This window comes from Rhipicephalus microplus, chromosome 4, assembly GCF_043290135.1.
Source record: "Rhipicephalus microplus isolate Deutch F79 chromosome 4, USDA_Rmic, whole genome shotgun sequence".
NCBI classification, from domain to species: Eukaryota; Metazoa; Arthropoda; class Arachnida; order Ixodida; family Ixodidae; genus Rhipicephalus; species Rhipicephalus microplus.
This window is the reverse complement of record NC_134703.1, coordinates 165895282-165915627: the sequence shown is the minus strand read 5'-3', so window position 1 is coordinate 165915627 and position 20346 is coordinate 165895282. Positions and strand designations below refer to the sequence as shown.

The following is a 20346-nucleotide window of genomic DNA, read 5'->3' as shown; positions in this document are numbered from 1 at the left end:
TATACGTGACGGCTAAAGGTGACAGGAATGCAGCAGTCATGAAAAATAGGGCACAGTGGAATTACAATAGGTATGATGTTGTGAGAGGAATATGGAAAGGGGTCATGGTTCCTGGGCTGACATTCGGCAAAGCGGTCTTGTGTCTGAGATCAGAAGTTCAAGCGAGATTAGAAATTAAGCAACGTGGAATAGGTAGGCTTGCTTTAGGAGCTCACTGGAATACACCAAATCGGGGAGTACAAGGTGATATGGGATGGACATCATTTGAGGGAAGGGAAGCTAGCAGCAAGATAAAATTTGAGAAGCGATTGAGAGAAATGGGGGAGGAGCGTTGGGCTAGGAAGGTTTTCAGCTACTTGTACATGAAGAATGTCGATACAAATTGGAAAAAGCGAACCAGGAAATTGACTGGTAAATACTTAAAAAACACCAGGAGGCCAAACCAAAAAGAACTATCGGTTAATAAGAAAGTGAAGGAAACGGAGACTGACATGTGGAGAATGGGCATGATTAAGAAGTCCGCACTAGAGATCTATCGAACTTTTAAGCACGAAATTGCCAAGGAAAGGATCCATGATAACACTCGGGGTAGTTCTCTACTGTTTGAGGCCAGGACGGGAGTACTGCGAACCAAGACATATCGGGCAAAATACGAAGGAGTAGGCACAGTATGCAGTGCGTGTTGAGAGGAAGAAGAAACTGCCGAATACTTGATGATGTTCTGTAAAGGGCTTCACCCTATAGTCCAGGATGATGGCGCAGAGTTTTTCAAAGCACTGGGGTTTAGGGACCGGGAGGGCAAAATAGACTTTAAGCAAGTAGACTTAACTAGAAGGAGGTTGTCTGATTGGTGGCTAAAGTCAAGGCACGAGTGAAAATTAAACTCTTCACAGCCAAGTACGAATCCTCAAACTCACTTTTTAAAGAAAAAAAATAAATCTAGTTTTTGGTTCAATAAGTATTACTGCTTGGTGGCGCTAGCCACCTCCCAATCTAAAGGGTACAGCCATATCCATCCATCCATCCATCCGAGGGGTGGGGGGGGGGGTGCCTATCAGAAGTTAGGGCAGCGCGTAGGTGTTCTGTGGCAGCGCGGTCGCGGCTCACGTGTGGGAGCCACACACAGGGGAATTCAAAGCTTTTTTTTGTGTAAAACTCTGGTTTATTGAAACCCCACAGCTTGTGCCAAGTGGTTCGTCACACCTGCACAATGCACCAGATGGAAGTTACGATGCAGGATGGTGGGAAGAATGTCGAGGAACGTGCGGGCGCTACCAGCGTTTGTAAGCGAGATTTCTACAAGTTCGGCGAACACGTTCGGATGGAGGAAGATCAACGCATTGAATTCAAGGCACACAAGAACATCTCCATCGAAGAGCTGTCGCCAGCTTGCAAGGACCAGCACTCTCGCCAGACGATCTCAAGGTAATACATTAGTCATTTAATTTGAATGACTTGCCGACACACGTATTCCGTGAGGGCGACGCGCAACGCCGCGCTTACTAGCTCGGTATCGTGACTTATTGCAGAGAATGCTCAGAGAACTAATACGTCAATTTCATGAACCACAAAAGAAACGTAAGCATTTTATTACGCAGTGTCTATTCTGCCGGCGCTGGCCGAATATTTTTTTTTCATTATTCTGCCGGTGGTCGCCCCCACATTGGCTGCTCAAAGTACCATGACATCGGACAGCAAAATAAGGAGTTTCCCGTTCATTTGGCGCCAAGCGCCAGTGCGTCTCGGTTCGCTGTTCTGCATTTCTGTTGCCGCGTCCAGTATTCACTATACCGATAGTTTATGCACATTGCAAGTGTGTTGTTCAACCCGTTTAAAGATGTCAGAACCGCCACAAGGGACTTCTGACCGGCCCCAATCACAAGGGGGCAGCGACGCCGTAATCGCCGTCGGCGATCGCTTTGCCGCTGTGACTTTGAGCAGCCAATGAGGGGCGACCGCCGGCAGAGTAATGAAAAAAAATATTCGGCTGGCGCCGGCAGAATAGACACTGCCATTTTATTATGACGCATTTACAACGGCTAATGTGAATCAGTTATGCTATGTAGGGGACGCCAATGATAAGGCAGTTTTAGAATACCGTTTGCAAGCGCTGCGGGCGTAGCGGGTGCCATATGATTTTGAGAATAGCGTTTGCCCTGCTGACAACCGCAACGCACGGTCGCAGTGACACCGTAGCCTTGAAACCAGCGCTTGCGGGCCACATGCGGGCTGTGATCGCTGCACGCAGTTTCGGGTTTTCTGCGTGTGGTCCGCGAACATCGACTAGCGTTACGATGCATGTGCAGTGGCAGCGGCCGCACCGCGAGGGGTCACTGTGCACTATTCGAAAACTCCCTAATAGCGAGTTTTAGTATAGCGTTCCGCAAGTCGTTGTGGCGCGGTTGCTGCCACTGCGAATGCGTCGTAACGCGAGCCGCCGTTCGCGGCCCGCCCACAGAAAACCCGAAATAGCGGGCGGTGTGTGCGGCCCCCAAACGCTGGTTTCGACGCTACGGTGTCGCTGCGATTGTGCGTTGCGGTTTGCTGGAGGGCAAACGCTATTCTAAAGCTCATATGACGCCCGCTATGACGGCAACGCCCGCAGCGCCTGCAAATGTTATTCTAAAGCTTCCGAATGTAGTTACAAAGTGGTAACGTTCCCGCTGCTCTCGGTTGTAGCGCACAATCACATGGTGTGGTTTGTTAGTGTGTGTTTGAATGCAGAAGTGCCAGAATTTGTAATGTCTACTTATGTGAATTTTTCTTTAAAACTTTCACCTGTTCAGGAAAATTCCATATAGGGAATTCAATATTTTGAGTGTATTGTAGCATTGTGGCTCACGATAGCTTAATTAGTATAAGGTTCGAGCTCAACACATCAGCTGGTAAAATACCTACATGTGCACATGGCCAACTGTTAAAGTAGTTGTAATTCACACTTACCATATATAGTTGACTTTATTGATTCTTATCCAATTTATGTTTGTAAGGAATTTGACTACAACTGATTAATATTGACTCTATGTCACTGTGTTTAATTGACATCACGCAGAACTATCTGTGCCTTCTTGAACACTGGGAGAGGTGGGACTATATTTCTGGGAATCCTTGACAATGGTGAAGTCAACGGTCTCCATCTCACAGAATACCAAGTGAGTCAGTGAAGGACTGTATATAGCCTATGAATCACTGCTTTTGCGAGATTGCAAAGCTTGCAGCAGGGCTCTGCACTACCTGTTTACTGTTTTGTCGTTCCAGAGGCAATGTAATTGCATGAGCTTGTTCAAATGTGATAGTGAACGACTGGGCGTGTTGGTACTGCATGATACGAAATAGAAGGTGCCAAGAAGACGGCGGATGAATAGAAGACACATGGAGAGCGCCACTTGTAATAATGTTTATTCCAAGAAAAATGAAAGATACTTATACAGACTGTCATATTTCATTGCTGCGCAGTCACATTGAGATATTGCAACTCTTTCCGAGATAAAAATACGAAGGCCACATTAGCGCAATGATTCCCGGCTTTAATTATCTTTTTGTCTCAGTTATTAATTTGTTCCACTTGTCACGACTCTTGGCAATCAAGGATCATGTGCAAAAAACCAGTACACACTTTCAATCTGTGCAATGTGTAGCAAGGTGATCCTAACATTGTTACAATCCTGTATGAGCCTGTCGTCAAGCATTGCTCAGTTTGGCCTACGTGCTTGGACAGAGGAATATTGTAGACCACACCAATCTGGCGTTCGGCATATTTACTTTCGTTGTTTATGATACAGGCTGTTGCTTTTTGAAGGCAAGAGTTTGTAATTTCGCAAAGTTTAGACATTTTGAAAGCTGCAGAGATGATCACCTTTACATCTGCTAGCTTAGCAATATTCAAGTTATGGGACACACTATGAAGATACGGTAACACGGCTCTCTTTTTTTGTTTACACTAGTTGGCTCTCAGTCCACTTGGCGGGTTCGTACTGATCTTTTAAAGATTGTTTCAGCTACACAGCACCTGTGTGTTCATGTCTTCTCTCTTGTGAGTGTGTTTGTGGAGACACTTCAGAGATTGCAAGTGTGTACCAGATTTTTCGCAAAAGCTTTATGATTGCCATGAGTTGAGACAAGTAGAACAGATTATAATTGAGGCAAAAAAGAGATCGTTGCATGTGGCCTTCGTGTCTTTATTGCAGAAAAATTCACAATATCTCAATGTGACTGTCCAGCTGTGAATTATGACAACACTGTCCACAGGAATAGCAACAGTTTTTCTTGGAATAAACTCTTCTGTAAATGGTGGCACCCTCTGTGTGTCCCCCTTTCCGTCCATTGTCTCATTTGTGCCTTCTAATTCGAAAATTGTTCGGCTGGCCGAAGACGCTGCCAGGATTCTAGGCCTGGCCACTGCCTGAGGAAGGGGCTTACAGAGGGGCCAGTCTCTCAGCCCCCCACCATCTTTGAACCCAGGAGGAACAATTCAATAATGTTTCTTCTCTCTCTCTCTCGAAAATTGTTGCAATTGTAAAAATACCACAGTGAATAAACTGTCTCTACATGTGAGGCCATTGCTGTGTACATTGCTGTGTATCTGTGCTTATGTAAAGGAACTCTGTTTTGTGAGGCCACTTGAGACGTCACTAAATTTTACTGACCACGTACCGAGGGATTGTAAACTGCACTGTAGACATTTTTATGCATGCTTCTAGAGGGAAAAACAGTAAGGCGTTTCTGACATGATGTTCCCCATTATTTTTTTTTTCCAGAAAGACCACTTGGCATTGAGTCTTGAAACCTTGATGCAGCGGTACAAGCCAGCTGTTCCAAAACATATGTACGAGCTGCGGTTCGTTCCAGTCATCTCTGAGGGTGTGCCATTGCCAACAAACGAAAGGTGCGATGCTCAATTTATGTTTTGTCATATGTAAGACATTGTTTTTTTTTTCTTTTTTTACATTGTTTGATAGGCAGTGGAAGTGCTTGGCAGTTGAAAAGGGTCTCTACTCGTTCTTTGTTGGGTGCTAGTCAGGAATCTTAAGTGGTAGTCACTGCAAAATATACTGTAAGTGTGACCACACTTGTTTGTCCTCCACTTATGGCAATAGTGAGTTATTTCTTGTTTAGCTCTATCCGTAACTTCAAATCTAAGCAAGTTTCTATCTTGGCATGTTGTCTTACTTGGCGCCCGATCCCGAGTAGTGCAGCACAATATCCAAGATAATGTGAAGATGTGTAATGCCATATTTTGTTTGTTTGTTTTTTCCTGCCAATTAACCTGTTGCACTGAGACAAACATGCGCTCTTGTTTTTGCAGACGCGAGATGAACAGCAAGGAGAGGTTCAGGCCACACAAATTGCAGTGTTCGAAGCCATGCTGGTGTGACGATGAAGCTACTGCTCAGCTGAGTGTTGTAAGCCCCAGCCATGTTGCTACCCTGTGCACATTTTTTGGTTATTCTGCCTTTCGTAGTGGCTTCTATGAGAAAGTGCACATAATTGCGCATGTTATTATGGTGCTGGTTACTACGAGAACAATTGAAATGAAATGCTAATACAGTATTTCAATTATTCCCTAAGAAATCATTATACTGGCCGTCCAAACACTGTTAAACATTGAAAGTATGCTGGATCAAGTGTAGTGGGAGCTTTCATGGTTGACATTAGCTCTACTGCAAAAGGGCTAATAAGTGATGAAAACAACCCTGTCATGCCTATGTGACTTCATTTCTTTTAGCTTTGGGATCATAAGCACTACCATCACATAAAATACTGTGCAATTCGAAGCACATCCTTGACCTCTTAATGCATTACAGATGAAAAGTGAATTATTGTTTACAAGCATATTCAGAGCCTAACAATCATCTTTTAGGTTGAGGGTGACAGCTTGGTGAAGGACACTCAAACTTGTGTAGATTTGTGGTTAAAATTAAATATTTACATTCTATGAATCGGGGCGAGTCAAGCGAGGCCTCCGGGTGAATAAGCACCTCACCCCACTGAGCTAAGTCCTAAGCAAAGCCTATGTGCGTGGAAATACAAACAGGATTGATTTTTAAGAAAAGTGCTCATGTGTTTTTAAATGCAACACGTAAATGTCTCACCAGAATGACCCAGGCAATATTTTCTTCAGGTATGTTGCATGTTAAATATTTTGTTTATACTCAAGAGAGATTTAAATGACCACAGCATAAAATTAAAAACAAAGCTGTCCTCATTACGGTGGCATGTCGGTGGCATCATCTATGTTGATGCAAGTGAAAACATCTGCTTTATGTTGGCCGCTGCACTTACAATTGTATTTTTCTGTATTTAAGCCATTACATTTATGTTATACTGCTAGTAAGTTTTTTATAGTGCTGTTTTTCCAGTCTGAATGTTATGCATTGGTTTGTGGCCTAGCCTACATGTCTATTGTTCGATTCGCTATATTTTTTGCATTCATTGATTTTTTTTGTCCTGCATAAACCAGGGCAGATCGGTGATGCGGTATGTTGTGGAGATTAAGCTATCTGCATGGGACAGTTCTGACCCGAGAAACAGTGGGTTGAATAAAAGCAAGATGGGCATCCACCCCATGTTTGACAACGAAGAGGATATCTGCTTTTTGCGCCGTCAGGGCAGCAATATTCGGGTAATTTCACATCTATGCCTTCACATCTGGCGACTTGAACTCACTCAGAGTGCTAACGGTTTTAAGTTGCTTGCTCTGAGGTTTATTTGAGACTACTAGATTTATTTACTTGGGAGGGTGTCGAGGCATGCTCATTAGAATACATGGCACACAGTTCATTAGCATACATGGCACTTTACAAACTCACATACACAGCACAAGAACAAGGTGGGCGCTGTTCTCGCTCTTGCCCTATGTATTCTAATATATTTTTGCATCATTGTTAAACTTCAATGCCCTTGCACAATATGTTCCTTTTTTGAGAACTAGCAGATAACGTTGCTTATTATAAAGGCTGTTTAACATGTTTTGTGTGGTGGTTTTCGGCACAGTAAAAGGAGAAGTTGAAACGTCCACGGTGCAAGGAATTGTCATTGTTACTAGTACAACCTTTCTCTCGTTCTGCGTCAATGGAGTATTTACAAATAGTTTCAATATTGTATCAGTTGTACCACATGCGTTATGCACATTTCAATTTAATACAGAGCTTGACTATGAAATGCAGACCTGTCAGCATTACCATCATTGTGACGTATAACACATTGCAATAACATTTGCTGATCTCATCCAGAAGTATACCAAGCATGATGATGTTGCTAATCGATAAAATAATAATACTTAAGGGGGGACGCGGCCTTTGAAAACCGAAAAATCGCGAAAAAGTCGATTTTTGGCAAACCACATATTCGGGCAGTATGTGTCATAAACTACCTTTTCTGTAAATATCAACGTCTAATTCGTCGCGAAACCATTTGAAATAAAGTTTAGAACATGCCGCGGCGGCCCTCGAGCGGCGCGCGAGCGCTCAAAATACCCCAACTTGGCGTGATCGCAGTTTCTCGACCGCTCGATGGAGCGCCGCCATTTTGGTGTTGTTTTGTTTGTGAATTCTTGCTCTTTCCCCGCCACCTTCGTCGCCGGCGGCAGCACAGGAGAGGAGCAAGCCGCTCATGATTGGAGGGCTCGCGAGAGCTTTCAAGTTTCTCGCGGCTGAGGCACGCAGCTGGGATTGGGCGAAGCGCGCGCTCCCCAAGAACGCGGGGGAGCCCGCGACTGCCATTGGCTGCTGCGCGCGATGACGTAGCGCTCTTGCGCATAATGCGGCCGATGCGGCCGCTCCTCTGCTGCTCCTCCGTCCGGCGTCTTTGTGTTCCGCTTGTTTCCGTGTATCGTTGCAGCCGTTCGCATACTCTCCACGTTTCAACTGTCTTCGAAACAATTTTCAACCGTCTTTACGAGACGATTTTCAACCGTCTATACGAGACCGTTGTTGTGTTCGCTCACGATGCACCCAATGAAAAAGAAGACGCTACAATCGTTCGGTGCAAGTAAGCGAGCTATGAAGCTTGTCCGCGCGGCGAGGCTCTCCGCTCGCACGTGCGCCGACGGTACCTGTGGGGCAACGTCTGCTTCATCTACGCAAGAGAGTGCTCGCATCGACGCGCCTAGCAACGGGACTCCTGCTCTGCCGGTGCAAGAATTTGTCGTTACAAGTGCGCCTGGTGTCTCGTGCTCATCGACAGTGGCTTCCGCATCTTCTCTTTCATCGGCCTCGAGTGCGATCGCGTCGTCAACTGTGCATTTGCGAACAAGTTTCCTGACGTGCGAGGAGAAAGAGGCGGCGGATCAACAACGCGCTGCTGTGCAAAGAGAACTTCGCGCTATGCCAGCGACGGAGCGGAAATTTCAGGCAATGGAGCGCGATCATGAAGCTGCCACCGCTACAAGTGAAGGCGAAAAATCTTTCCTTGTGCAAATGGATGCCCTAGACGACCTGCTATCTCGGACCCCATGCCACCGGTGCACCGCGATTGGGATGAAGGTACGAGGAGGCACCCAACTTGGACTTGCTGCAAAGCTTGAGCGAGTATGCTTGCATTGTGGAGTAGTTTCAAGCTCATGGAGTTCATCTTGTCAGGATGACACAAAGGCCTTTGATGTGAATGTAAGAGCCATTATGGCAACAAAAGAAATAGGCAAGGGACAAACAGCTCTCAACGACTTTTGGAAAGCGATGAACGTGTCCCATCGTGGCCTCCATCACAAGACCTTTCAGAAGCACCTGAAGAAATTCAGGGAACCGCAGACACAATGCATAGAAAATTTCTATGCAGAATCTGCTTCTGCTGTAAAAGCCACTTACAAAGAAATGGATCAATATTTCACCAGGGATATAACAGTTTGTTATGATGGAACAGGGCACAAGCGTGGGCACACATTCCATATTGGAGTCGGGGCAATTATCGAATACCATACGGGCCTTATCTTGGACGCCGTTGTTCTGTCTAATCAGTGCCTTGGTTGCCAAGTAGGGCCAAAGCCTGGAGACGCAGACTATGCATGCTGGCTGAAGAATCATGTGTGCCAGAAAAAGACCGACTCTAAATCGGGGAGAATGGAGGTTGAGGCAGCTATCATCCTCTTTTCACGCTCACTGTCGAAGCACAACTTCTGTTACACAACGCTCGTGTCTGATGGAGATAGTGCCACCTTCTCTGCCCTTGTACAAGAAAATGTTTATGGACTGGTCCCCATTTCAAAAGAGGAATGCCTGAACCACGTTCAGAAGAGGATGAAAACTGCACTTCGCAACCTTGTGCAGAAAAGTGACAAGGCTTTGGGAGGGAAGGGCAGGCTGACAAAGGCCCTCATCGACAAGTTGACAGATTATTATGGCTGGGCCCTACGAAACAATTCCGATGATGTGGCTGCAATGCGGCGGGCAGTGATGGCATCGTACCACCATGTGACGTCGACGGATGAGGAGCCGCACCACGACTTGTGCCCAGAGGGTGCAGACTCCTGGTGTCGTCACAATGCCAGCAAGATTACCGGTGTTCCACCTCCGAAGCATTCATACAAGCTGCCACGCTATGTTGCAGATGCACTTCTACCCATTTATGAGAGGCTCTCACAGGCTTCTCTTCTGCAACGCTGCCTGGGAGCAAAGACGCAGAATGCATCAGAGTCCTTTCACTCTGTGCTGTGGTCCCTCATGCCCAAAGAGCAGCATGCGTCACTGATTGCTGTGGAGACAGCACTGCATGATGCAGTGCTAAGATACAATGCTGACAGCTACAGGGCCACCCAAGAGCTAGCTTCATCAGTGGAGCTAACACCTGGCCATTCAACGGGCAGCCGAGAAAGATTCTCTGCGCTTGAAAAAGGCTAAGAAGCGATCCCTAGAGAAGATGGAAAGGCGGCAAAGAAAGAGAGTGCCAAAGGACACCTCCAGTTACGCTGCAGGTTCATTTTAGAACTGCCTATGTGCTCAAAACTTTCAAACGTCGTTTTCTCAAAATGACTTTTTTGGCTAGTGAGGCTGCTTATTCCAGCCATATCTCTGGAACCACTCATTGGATTTCCATAAGTCTTTTTTTATTATGTACATGAATAAATTTCTGAGGGGGTGACAAGCCCATTTTTTCAATATATTGTGTGTGTTATTTATTATATTTAATCAAAATTTGATTGATAATATCCCAATCACAAACACAAAGTTTGATGGTCTGCTAAAACTTTTCAGCAAGGAAATTCAAAAAAAGGGCTCTGTTACCCCCTGGAGTATCAATCTGGGAATCATCATAGTTAATTTCACAGTTCCAGCACCTTTTGAAAGTTCTCCAGGCCTGGAATAAGAGAACCATGTGCACTACCCTGATATTCTGCTGTAACTTGAAAACCAGTGAACATAACTTGATGAAATTTTGTAGTTCTTCTAATGCTTTTGCTATAAGTCTATCCTGAAAATTTCATTAAGATATCTCAACAAACAAAAAAGTTGGTATCTGATGGTAGCCTCCCCCCTTAATGAGTGCTGTGGACATTTCTTCTGGCTTTTGCACTTGCCCACAGCATCTGATACTAATCACAGGAACAAAGCAAACCTGTGTATTATGACATCACGAAGGCCTTAATTTGGATACCACAAACTAAAATATGCTTTCTCCACCATTGCATGCAATCCTAGGCCTGTGTTCATAACTTGAAGACCTGTGCCTTCAATATACATAGCGGTCAAGTGCATTGAAAATGGAAGAAATGTCACAGTGTGTCATTATTTAGCTCTGAAAGCACGTGAAGTGGTTAGGCTTTGTTGTGAATAGAAACTTTTGCTGCATTTCTGGTCATAGTGGCTTGTTTTGAATACATGTGCTCATCACAGTGAATTAAGCAGCTTCACAGGAGGTCAGTCTTAATTTTTGATTAATTTGAAATTCTGTAAAATGAACTGCAGCATGCATATTATGTTGAATTAATTAATGTGTGCTGTTTAATGTCCCAAAACGATTATATGATCATGAGAGATGACGTAGTGGAGGGCTCCGGAGATTTAGACCACCTGGGGCTCCTTAACACTCACCCAAATCTGAGCACATGAGCCTACAGCATTTTCACCTCCATAGAAAACGCAGCCGATGCAGCTGGCATTTGATCCCGCGAACTGCTGGTCAGCAGCCGAGTAGCTTAGCCACTAGACCACTGCGCCTGGGCATTGCGTCTTACACCAGAACTGGCAATAACTATATTTAGCTAGTAGAAAAAAAAGTAAACACAATTTACAAAGAACAGTCATCAAGAAATTTGCCTCATGTAATAAATTACATCTAGTGACATTTGCCTTTACAGCGCTGAAATCGCATGCTTCGATTTGTTGCCGTTATCAGTTTCTGAAGTGGTGTCCCCCCCCCCCCCCCCCCCCGTTTTTTTTTTCTTTTTTGGTGTATTAGTGCACTTTGCAAGATGTCATCGACATAACCCGTCAAGAAGTTAAAAGTTACTACTGCTCCAAGTAAGTTTTATTGCTTGTCAAAAATGCTGCTTGCTTTTTTTTTTAGGTACTAATTTCCTGCTTACGCTTATTCCAGGACAGACATTCAAAAGCCCCTAGAGGAAACTTCGACGAGCACCGCATAGCATTAGGTAGTACGTTGCATTGCCAGTAGAGCTTGACATGGCCCACATGTGAAGGAAAAGGCCTTGAGGAAGATTTCCAGCAGTACTTCAATCAAATATACTTGAGCACATTGCTTTCTGGGGCATGGAATATTGTGCTTCGAATTTTTATGTTGCATTTCATTGTATATTATGTTCCTTGGCACCAGTCTGACCCGGTGACCTCAGTCTCATTAAAGGATTCATATTAAGAGGTGGCTCTGTGACATTTTGACTTAAGTATAAGAATATAAGCGTATCATTACTGAAACCAATAAGCAATAGTATACCGCAGAGTGTGACCAGTGTCACCACAAGCTAGTCTGACCTACTCAATAGTACTCTTTAAGTTGTGAAATTCTAGTCTTAGGTTCCTAAGCATATTATAGATTTTCGAAACCTACGCTGTTCACATGTAAAAAAAGGAAAATAACACCACTTCTTCATGCTTCCAGGAGTCTTTTTCTACATTGTTAACTTGCACAATTTTGTGTTGTGATGATGGAAGTAGCTTGCAAATGGCAGTTGTCCTTATGAAGTGTGCAATTTTCCCAAAGTGCTTATCAAATTGTAACGTACAATGCATTTAACATAAATTTGGCATATCTTATTTTTCACATTATATATTTTTACCTCTTGTGCGATGTTGTGTTGTGCGAAATGTATATCTTGGTTTGCTTTGAAAGGACTGTTCACTTGTAAACCAACATGAGACCTCCAAATTTACACCCCTTATATTGTAAATGCACATTATTTAGTATAATTATTTTGTAAACCACAGATAATGTGATTTAAGGAAAAAGAAATTTTGTGTGTTTACAAGTGTAATCACCTTACTTACTACAAGGTAATTGTAAGGTGGTGTAACCACCTTACAATTACCTTGTAGGGGTAATTGGCTATTAAATAGAATTAGCTATAAAGATGCTGCATATGCAACACCAGCCGTACCTCTAAAAACGGGACTTTAAGTGAAACCACCGTTAGACTTCAGGTAAGACAGAACAATAGGGCGGCATTAAACCAAATAAGCTCATTAAGCAGCATTGTGTGAAGAAAATGCAATTCGAGAAGGAAGGAGTGGTATAGCTTTGTTATCGCACTTATCACCACTGCGGCGAAGCTGCCTTTTTCACGTACAACAAGAAATACGTGCAACTAGCCATCACCCGCTTGAGCTCGCACAGTAGTCAGCACAGAAAGAGTTTGGTGTAGATGATCACACTGTTTAGTGGAAGGTGTAAGACCTTTCCTTGCGACTCAAGGAATTGGTCAGTACAAAAACCTAGGACTAGCACAGCGATGAACCACGAAAACTAGCATAGAAAGCAGGAGCCCATGTGAAGTGCAGCCGCACACCGTGGGGGGCCCCCTCTTCCGCAATAAGCATTGTGTTTGAAGTCCGCTTGTTCTGCTTTACAGTCTTCGCGTCTTTCGTCGATTTCCTCACCCGAATATTACAAAGCAAATCGCACAGCAAGCTGCGTTAGTGATGTCCTGTTTCAAGCATCGTTGTGACAAATGAGCATCTACATCTAGTTGGATATAGAAAACAACCACCGTTGCCCAACATAGTTTATTTATCTATCTGTCAACAGTTCGTGCAGAAAAAATGCGAGTATTTTGGCAGAGCAGTGTAATTTACCACCAAAATTTTCAGACACGTCTATGGGAAGTTTGCTTTTTGCAAAACACCGTTTGCCAACTAGAACTGCCAAGCCAGAGCACTGCAGATATCTATATCACTGACATATGTACCCTCTGCGGGTTTAGCAGCTTTTTTTTAATGCCTTTATAATTCAACTAGATGCAGCCACAAATTCATATGCCCATAGTAGCGTGTTACCTTTCCAAACAAAACAGCCAGCAAAGCTGAGTTATTGCAGATGTGTGGACATGCAGCTAAGTTTTCAAGGTCACAGAACTGTCAGTTCAAACCACCACAAAGGAACAGCTCAAGGAAAAAAGCACAAAGACAGTCTTCTTTATTTTATATGAAACAGAGCGATTCACGTCTTGGCAGAAATTTTGCCTCCAACCTTGGCCTTCTTCGAAGCAGGGTCCTTGGCCTCACCACCCCTCTTTTTGATCGCAGCTACACGGCGGGCATCAAATGACTGCTTCAGAGTGAGCTGCCAAGGCTTCAGCTTGCTGTCATCCAGCTTCACCTGGAAGCATTTAAAAGCCATAATCACACTCGGACTCTGTTCAAGACCTAATAAAACGACTTCAACTGTGCTAGAGTAAAAATTTCTTAATAACTAGACACTGTTACTGTTACAAAATTGAAAAATAAAATAAAATCACCTACAGAAGATTGCAGAGCCACAGCTTGCCCATGACGATCATTAGAGCTTCCACAACACTGTTTTAGCCCACGGGTTCTCAAAATGTTTTCCGCGGCACTCTGTGTTTCCGTCAAAAACATCTTTAAGGGGCGCTGTGACACAATTTGAGTACGCATATTTGATCAGTTCTTCTTATGCTGTGAAACACGAAGATGTCGTAGTCCAAATAGTAACACTGAAATCGTCACTTATAATTTTAATTCACTGGACAAACTACCTTGATTTCAAACCACGGCGACACAAGTCAGCTATTTTTGTTATGGGAAGTCGTGTGATGTGACAACAAAGACATTTCGCTTTTGATTGGTTTGACGCAATAAGCAGCCTGCAATATTGATGCGGTAGCTAGGTCATACGAGTGAACGCTAGAAAACAGCAAAAACATTTTTTATACTGTCTGAGAAAGGAGTCATTCTTGTTAGTAATTGACGCATTTTAAGAACAACGAACATGACAATTAGTCTGCAAACGAGGCTATGGTTTCGCAGCAACTAAAGGTGCAAAAGCATGCCACATTATTGGCGAGCCAAAAAAAAAATGAGACATGCAGCGGACGCCGGTGTTTCCGTATAACTCGTCTTGTTTGCAAGCCAAAAAGTGACCCAACCCATAGCCTGTGTGTGTTTTTTACACAGTGTGACTGTAGGAGCGTCTGGAACCCTACACACGTTGTTTAAAGAGAGTTGTAGGTAGGTATTGTGTGAAGGCGACCACGAGATGATATTGCCGGTATGCTTGTATGAGACACGCGCTGTGATTAAAAGCGGTCTTTGATGTCAGAAGGCGAGTGAAATGCGAAAGAGAACGTTCCTCATGATCGTCTTCTCGAGTTTTGAACTTTGAGGACATATAACTTCACCTTTCGTGCACAATACCAAAATGACTGCGATCGTACAAGCCGTTCACGAGTTTGGGGCAATTGAAACGGAGATACTTTCGGGGAAGACGCGGCCATTGATAACCAAAAAATCGCGAATAATCTGTTTTTGAAAAACCATATTTTTGGGTTGTATGTCACATGAACTACCTATTCTGTAAATATCAGCACCTAATTCAACCTCAACGTGCAAAAAAAAATAATACAGTTGTAGTGACACGTATCCCGAAGGAGTACGACCACTAGCGTGGGTCTGGTTTTAGCGAGCCGCAGGGGACGCGTTAACCGTCGCCGTAGCGAGAACCCGATACTGCTGAAGGTCGCAACACTTAATTGCCTGTACCAACATCTAAACGCAGTACAGCCCATTGCAAAGGCGCGGCAGGAAAGCAAATGGGCTTTTCCACGCCACGGGTGAAAAGTACTACACAGGGTGCCACGAGCACGTCTCCGTAGTAAAAGTGATTCACGGAGACACCGGGACCAAGGCCCAGTTGCTCGAGTGAGGGCAAAGGCGCTCGCGGTGGCTTCGGAGGAAGACGGATCGGCGTAGCTTGGCCACGCACAAAGAGACCGTACACCCTTCGGCCAAGCGTACGCAAAGGGGCAACAAAAGGTGAGCGTTCGGGGAGCCCCAAACAACGGGAGTCGACGGACGGAAAAGGGAATGCCTGCTCACCGTAAGCTGTCCCGAAAAATCTCTGACTCACTCCCGACGCACGCGTGCAAAACCTCACGGGAGACTCCGCGCGTGGCGCCACAGTCGGCATTCGCTTCGGAGTGAGAGGGGTTAAGCGTCATTACTCGCTCTCTCAACGTGGTAGACAGTGGAGGAGGGGAGTCATGTCGGATAATGAGAACGGCAGAAAAAGCGGCAAAGCCCGCGCAAAGTCAGCAGGCTAGCCTCAATTCTCACTCAGTCAAACCTTGATATAACGAATATGGATCAGTCAAACCTTGATATAACGAATATGGATATAACAAATTATTGGCTATGTCGAACTACCGACAGAAAGCATAAAGAATTACGTGTATTTTGACGTTTTTAGCGAACAAACTCGAGCGCACAATGGATATACCCAATTTCCCGGACAAGAATACGAGTGCTTCGAGAGCGCACGTCTGGCTTCTCTGCAGCACAGCGGCAGTTAGGCTATAGTGTTCTGGAATAATGGGTAGTGAGCCCACTCTACGGGGAGAGGGTACGTTGCCGTGGCGCAAAAATGTCAACGAGTTTTCGTTTTCTTGAGTGCCCGCGTGGCGGCGCTACCATCGTCAGCAATGGGAGTTTTCACCTTTTCACTCCGCTTCTGTGTTGGCTGTGCGTCGTCGTCGCTGCAGGTTTACGGCCGAGCATTGCTTTGTCAATACGTTCCATTTTTCAGTTCTTATAGTTGTGAATAATGTAGATTGGTAGTGAACACTTCGCGGTCATCGACACTTAGTGCGGAATGGCACCACGTCGCCAGAACCATTGTTATGCGCCCGGACGCCAGACGGGCTACGTCCACGTGAAAGGTGCTCCGAAACCGTCACTGTTCGTCGTCCACAGGGATGAGAGACTCGGAAGACTGGGGGAGAATAATTTACACCGTCCGGACAAGCCACTCGAAGACACAAGTGCGGTTTGTGAACTCCACTTCGAGCCTCGGTACGTAATTCGCGATTATGTACACACCATCGGCGGTAAAGAAGTGCGGATCCCACGCGGGAGGCCTATGTTGAGCAGTGACGCTGTTCCCACTATTTTGCCAAATTTGCCATCGTATCTCACCAAAAAAGCAGTGAAAGAAAGGCCGCCTCGAAAAAGGAAGTCTGAGAGTCATGCTTCGCCAGTGAAGCGCCGGCTGTGCACGAGTGGCAACTCGACGGTGTTGCACACAAACGCCGTAAATACTCCGGATCCAGACGCTGCAGCATCGAGGCCAGAAGACGAACAGCTGGCCATCGATGTAGAAGTTTCTTCTTCAGAAAATACGCAGGAAGACCGCAAGTCTATGTCGTTATTTAGCTGTCTTGAGGTACCATCGCCGCACTGGACTAAGCACATCTTTCTAGATCACAAAGGCATTGTGTACTGCACGTCCGTGTTGACACCGAAGAATGAAGTACGATCGGAAAAAGTGGTCATGTTTTTTGAGTCATACATTGCGAGCTACTGCAAAGTGTTCATCAGAGGTACCCTGTTGAAAGAAGGCACTGTGGAAACAGAGGCAGCAGCGGAAGAAGTGCTGAAAACAAGTGATCGTATGTGCATTTGCGTTGGAGCAATATCTCACGAAGACTATGAAGATCGATTTTTTACGAAGAAGCTAAAGGACCATGTGGTTACATGCAACGAAATGTACTTCAGCATTAAGTGTCTTGGCCAGGTTGATAAAAAAGGTATTTATAATGTGCATTTTTACTAGTATGAGAGCTATAACTCTTGTCGCTACGAAAGATTTCTTGCCAGTTATTGCAACCTTATTTACTGCACCTTTCTTTCAGGTACACAATGTGTGTCTTGCGGGTATTTGAAACGAGCACTGCAAATCCGACGAGCCCGGGTGAAGCGAACAGCAACAAGGAATTGCCAATATGCAGCGCTGAAATTGCGTGTTGTGGCCAGAAGAAACAATAGATTGTTTTCTCGCTTGAAAAGTGTGAAAAAAAAGCTGGCACAAATGCAAATTAGGAATGCTGCTATAAAAACAGAAACTTTAGAAGCACAGATTGCAAGGCTTCCACCAAGACAGCAGGAAGCTGTATGACAGTGCTTCGCAGCTTCAAGAGTAAAACCTCACTACCTACACTACCCGTTGCGGCAATACATTTGTACTTAGCTTGCAGTCCTTGGAACAAGACCGCGGCTGAGAATATTTCATCAATGCTGTTTTCTCACTACCTACAAAGTCAAGGATTTGATTGAAGCACGTCTGCTGGGGAAGTTGCATCAATTAAAAGAAGGGGATCCACAAAAAAATCGGTGAGAGAGAGAGAGAACTAGAGAATGCGTTTCGGCTCCCCTGAGGAGAGCATTGTTCGCAATTTAGTCCACAAGGCTCCCGTCATTGTGAGCAAGGCTGCGTCGAGGTCGCCGAAATGTCCTTATTCTGCATTTTTCTTCATAGTCGGTGTCCTCTTCCTAATTTCCATGACGTACTCTTAAGAACACATGAAGATGAACATTCGCTACAGTAATTAAATAAAACGTGCCTGCTCAAGATACATGAAGTCAATGTTCGTTTTTAAGGGACCTGGTGGCCTGCTGACGTGGTGGTTAGGGCTAAACAACTGTTATGTTGTTGTTTTTTTGCTTGTGTTGGTTGTTTTATCTCCAGCTTTAAAAGCTTCGATCTTATGGGGGACGGGGGGGGGGAGTGTTCTATGCATGGCTACATCAATGTGCGTCACATTGCCTTGTACAGGTAAATCAGTGCACTTTGTAAGTGTTGACTAATCACGCAAATGACACAGATGGAAGAAACAGATACAGTAGAATCGGTCCTTACTCTATTGAACAAGCGTCGCTCCTATTGTATCTTTCATCTTCTTGTAGTTTGCGTGCTTTATCGATGGAAACTGCGTTTCGCTCACACTACTTTCTGCTTCGATTCATTACTAGACTAGCAAGCAGCTAGTAGTGGGAGCCTTGCTGGTATGAAGATGGTTGTCATAATATGTGCTGCGCGGGCGCGAAACAGAAACTAAAAAAACGAGAATAGTGTGCGAAGAGGATGTGATGTGTGCGTGTATGTGCCGGGCGGGGCCTACGAGGAAGACGACAGCTCGTGAGGCGCGGCCTCGAGCGTGCGTGACCGGTGCCTTCGGCAGTGCGCGAGGTACGTCGTTCGAGGCAGGACTACCTCGTTGGGCGTCTGGCCCATAGGTACGACCCAGGCCACGTCGCGACACTCGTACCAGCCGAGTGGACAGCTCAGCCTCCGCTAGACGACCGGTCTAGGAGAGCTGGCGCCAGGTTCCTGAACCTGTCCTTGTCCCGCTAGTCGTGGAGAGCTGGCGCCGGGTGCCTGAACCTGCCCTTGCGCCGCTGTTCCAGGAGGGCTGATGTCATAATATGTGCTGCGCGGGCGCGAAACAGAAACTAAAAAAACGACAATAGTGTGCCGTGCGGTGGCGAAGAGGATGTGATGTGTGCGTGTATGTGCCGGGCGGGGCCTATGAGGAAGACGACAGCTCGTGAGGCGCGGCCTCGAGCGTGCGTGACCGGTGCCTTCGGCAGTGCGCGAGGTACGTCGTTCGAGGCAGGACTACCTCGTTGGGCGTCTGGCCCATAGGTACGACCCAGGCCACGTCGCGACACTCGTACCAGCCGAGTGGACAGCTCAGCCTCCGCTAGACGACCGGTCTAGGAGAGCTGGCGCCAGGTTCCTGAACCTGTCCTTGTCCCGCTAGTCGTGGAGAGCTGGCGCCGGGTGCCTGAACCTGCCCTTGCGCCGCTGTTCCAGGAGGGCTGGCGTGGGTTTCCGAGGCGGACTACAGGTGCTCAAGGGCACAACTCCCTGCCGCCGGAACACGTGGGTCGTCGGCTCCAGTTCGTCGACAGTGGCGCTGAGCCACTGGAGTTCGACGCGGCGACCCTGCGTCTCCCGACTTCGTCACTGCAGGTGACGACGACGCCCAACGTCGACTTCGCCACTGAATGCTGCCGACGGGGCATCAACGACGGCCCAGGCTACTACCCCGACGACCTGAACTGTAGGCCGAACGTTCTACTTATTCATTTAGTTTAGCCGCGTGTTTTTGTGTTAGGAACTTCGTAATGTGTGGGTTGTCCATGTGTGAAGGGTACAACAGAAGTTGGACGTGTGTTTGTGCACTGGCGTGCTGTCTGATTCTTTCTGGAGCGGTCCTGCCCCAATAACATCACAAACTGACGAGCCTGCCAGGATCCGCTCGTTAAACCAGGGAAAGAAGACAGTTTCGCTCGAGGCAGACACACGTTCAGACTGCACCATGGACTTGGAAAAACTCGCCGCTATAGGGCTCCAACTAGGGTTCTCGGGTGCAGAGCTAAACAAGTGGATTGAGGCCCAACAGGCTAAGCTAAGGGATGAGAGAGCTGCAGAGCGAGAGGCAGCCAAAGAAGCTGACGAGAGGCAGCGTGAAATTCTGCAGCTTAAGCTAAAGCTTCAGGAAGGAGCTCAGAATATGCCTGTAGCAGCTAATGACGCTTTGACTGCGCCCAGCACCTCCTCACCCCTCAATCCGCAGAAGTTACTGCCTGTATTTGACGAGAAACGCGATGATCTGCACGCGTATCTGCAGCGATTCGAGCGCGTAGCCACAGGACAGGATTGGCCGCAAGAAAAATGGGGTCTCGCTGTTAGCCTGTGCCTAACGGGTCACGCGTTAACCGTGATAGGCCGAATGACTGCCGCTGATTCGCTGGACTACCAAAAAGTAAAGAAAGCTCAACTGCAGAGATTTCAGTTTACGGCTCAAGGCTACCAAGATAAGTTTCGGAAAGCACGAGCAGCAGATGGTGAAACTGGACGACAGTTAGCAGCAAGAATTACCAG

The 20346-nt window shown here is 46.0% G+C and overlaps 3 protein-coding genes across 14 annotated transcripts in view; 2 read left to right on the top strand and 1 right to left on the bottom strand.

The window, feature by feature from the left end:
- The window catches only part of LOC119172939 (uncharacterized), a 1216589-nt gene that overhangs the window by 479173 nt on the left and 717070 nt on the right, over positions 1 to 20346 (bottom strand). The gene's annotated exons all lie outside the window — the stretch shown is intronic.
- The window catches only part of LOC142813823 (uncharacterized), a 548512-nt gene that overhangs the window by 62171 nt on the left and 465995 nt on the right, over positions 1 to 20346 (top strand). The window lies entirely within an intron of this gene.
- On the top strand, positions 1055 to 13834 carry LOC119172450 (schlafen-like protein 2). 4 transcript variants are annotated; one of them, XM_075891755.1, is made up of 7 exons: positions 1055 to 1425; positions 3053 to 3152; positions 4758 to 4885; positions 5306 to 5402; positions 6461 to 6622; positions 11392 to 11453; positions 13692 to 13834. In XM_075891755.1, the coding sequence occupies exons 1-7, from the start codon at positions 1211 to 1213 to the stop codon at positions 13711 to 13713; spliced, it is 786 nt and encodes a 261-aa protein (XP_075747870.1). In that variant the 5' UTR covers positions 1055 to 1210; the 3' UTR covers positions 13714 to 13834. The 4 variants fall into 4 exon arrangements, with proteins under 4 accessions (XP_075747870.1, XP_075747869.1, XP_075747872.1 ...); XM_075891754.1 differs by lacking the exon at positions 13692 to 13834 and adding an exon at positions 11530 to 11808; XM_075891757.1 differs by lacking the exon at positions 6461 to 6622.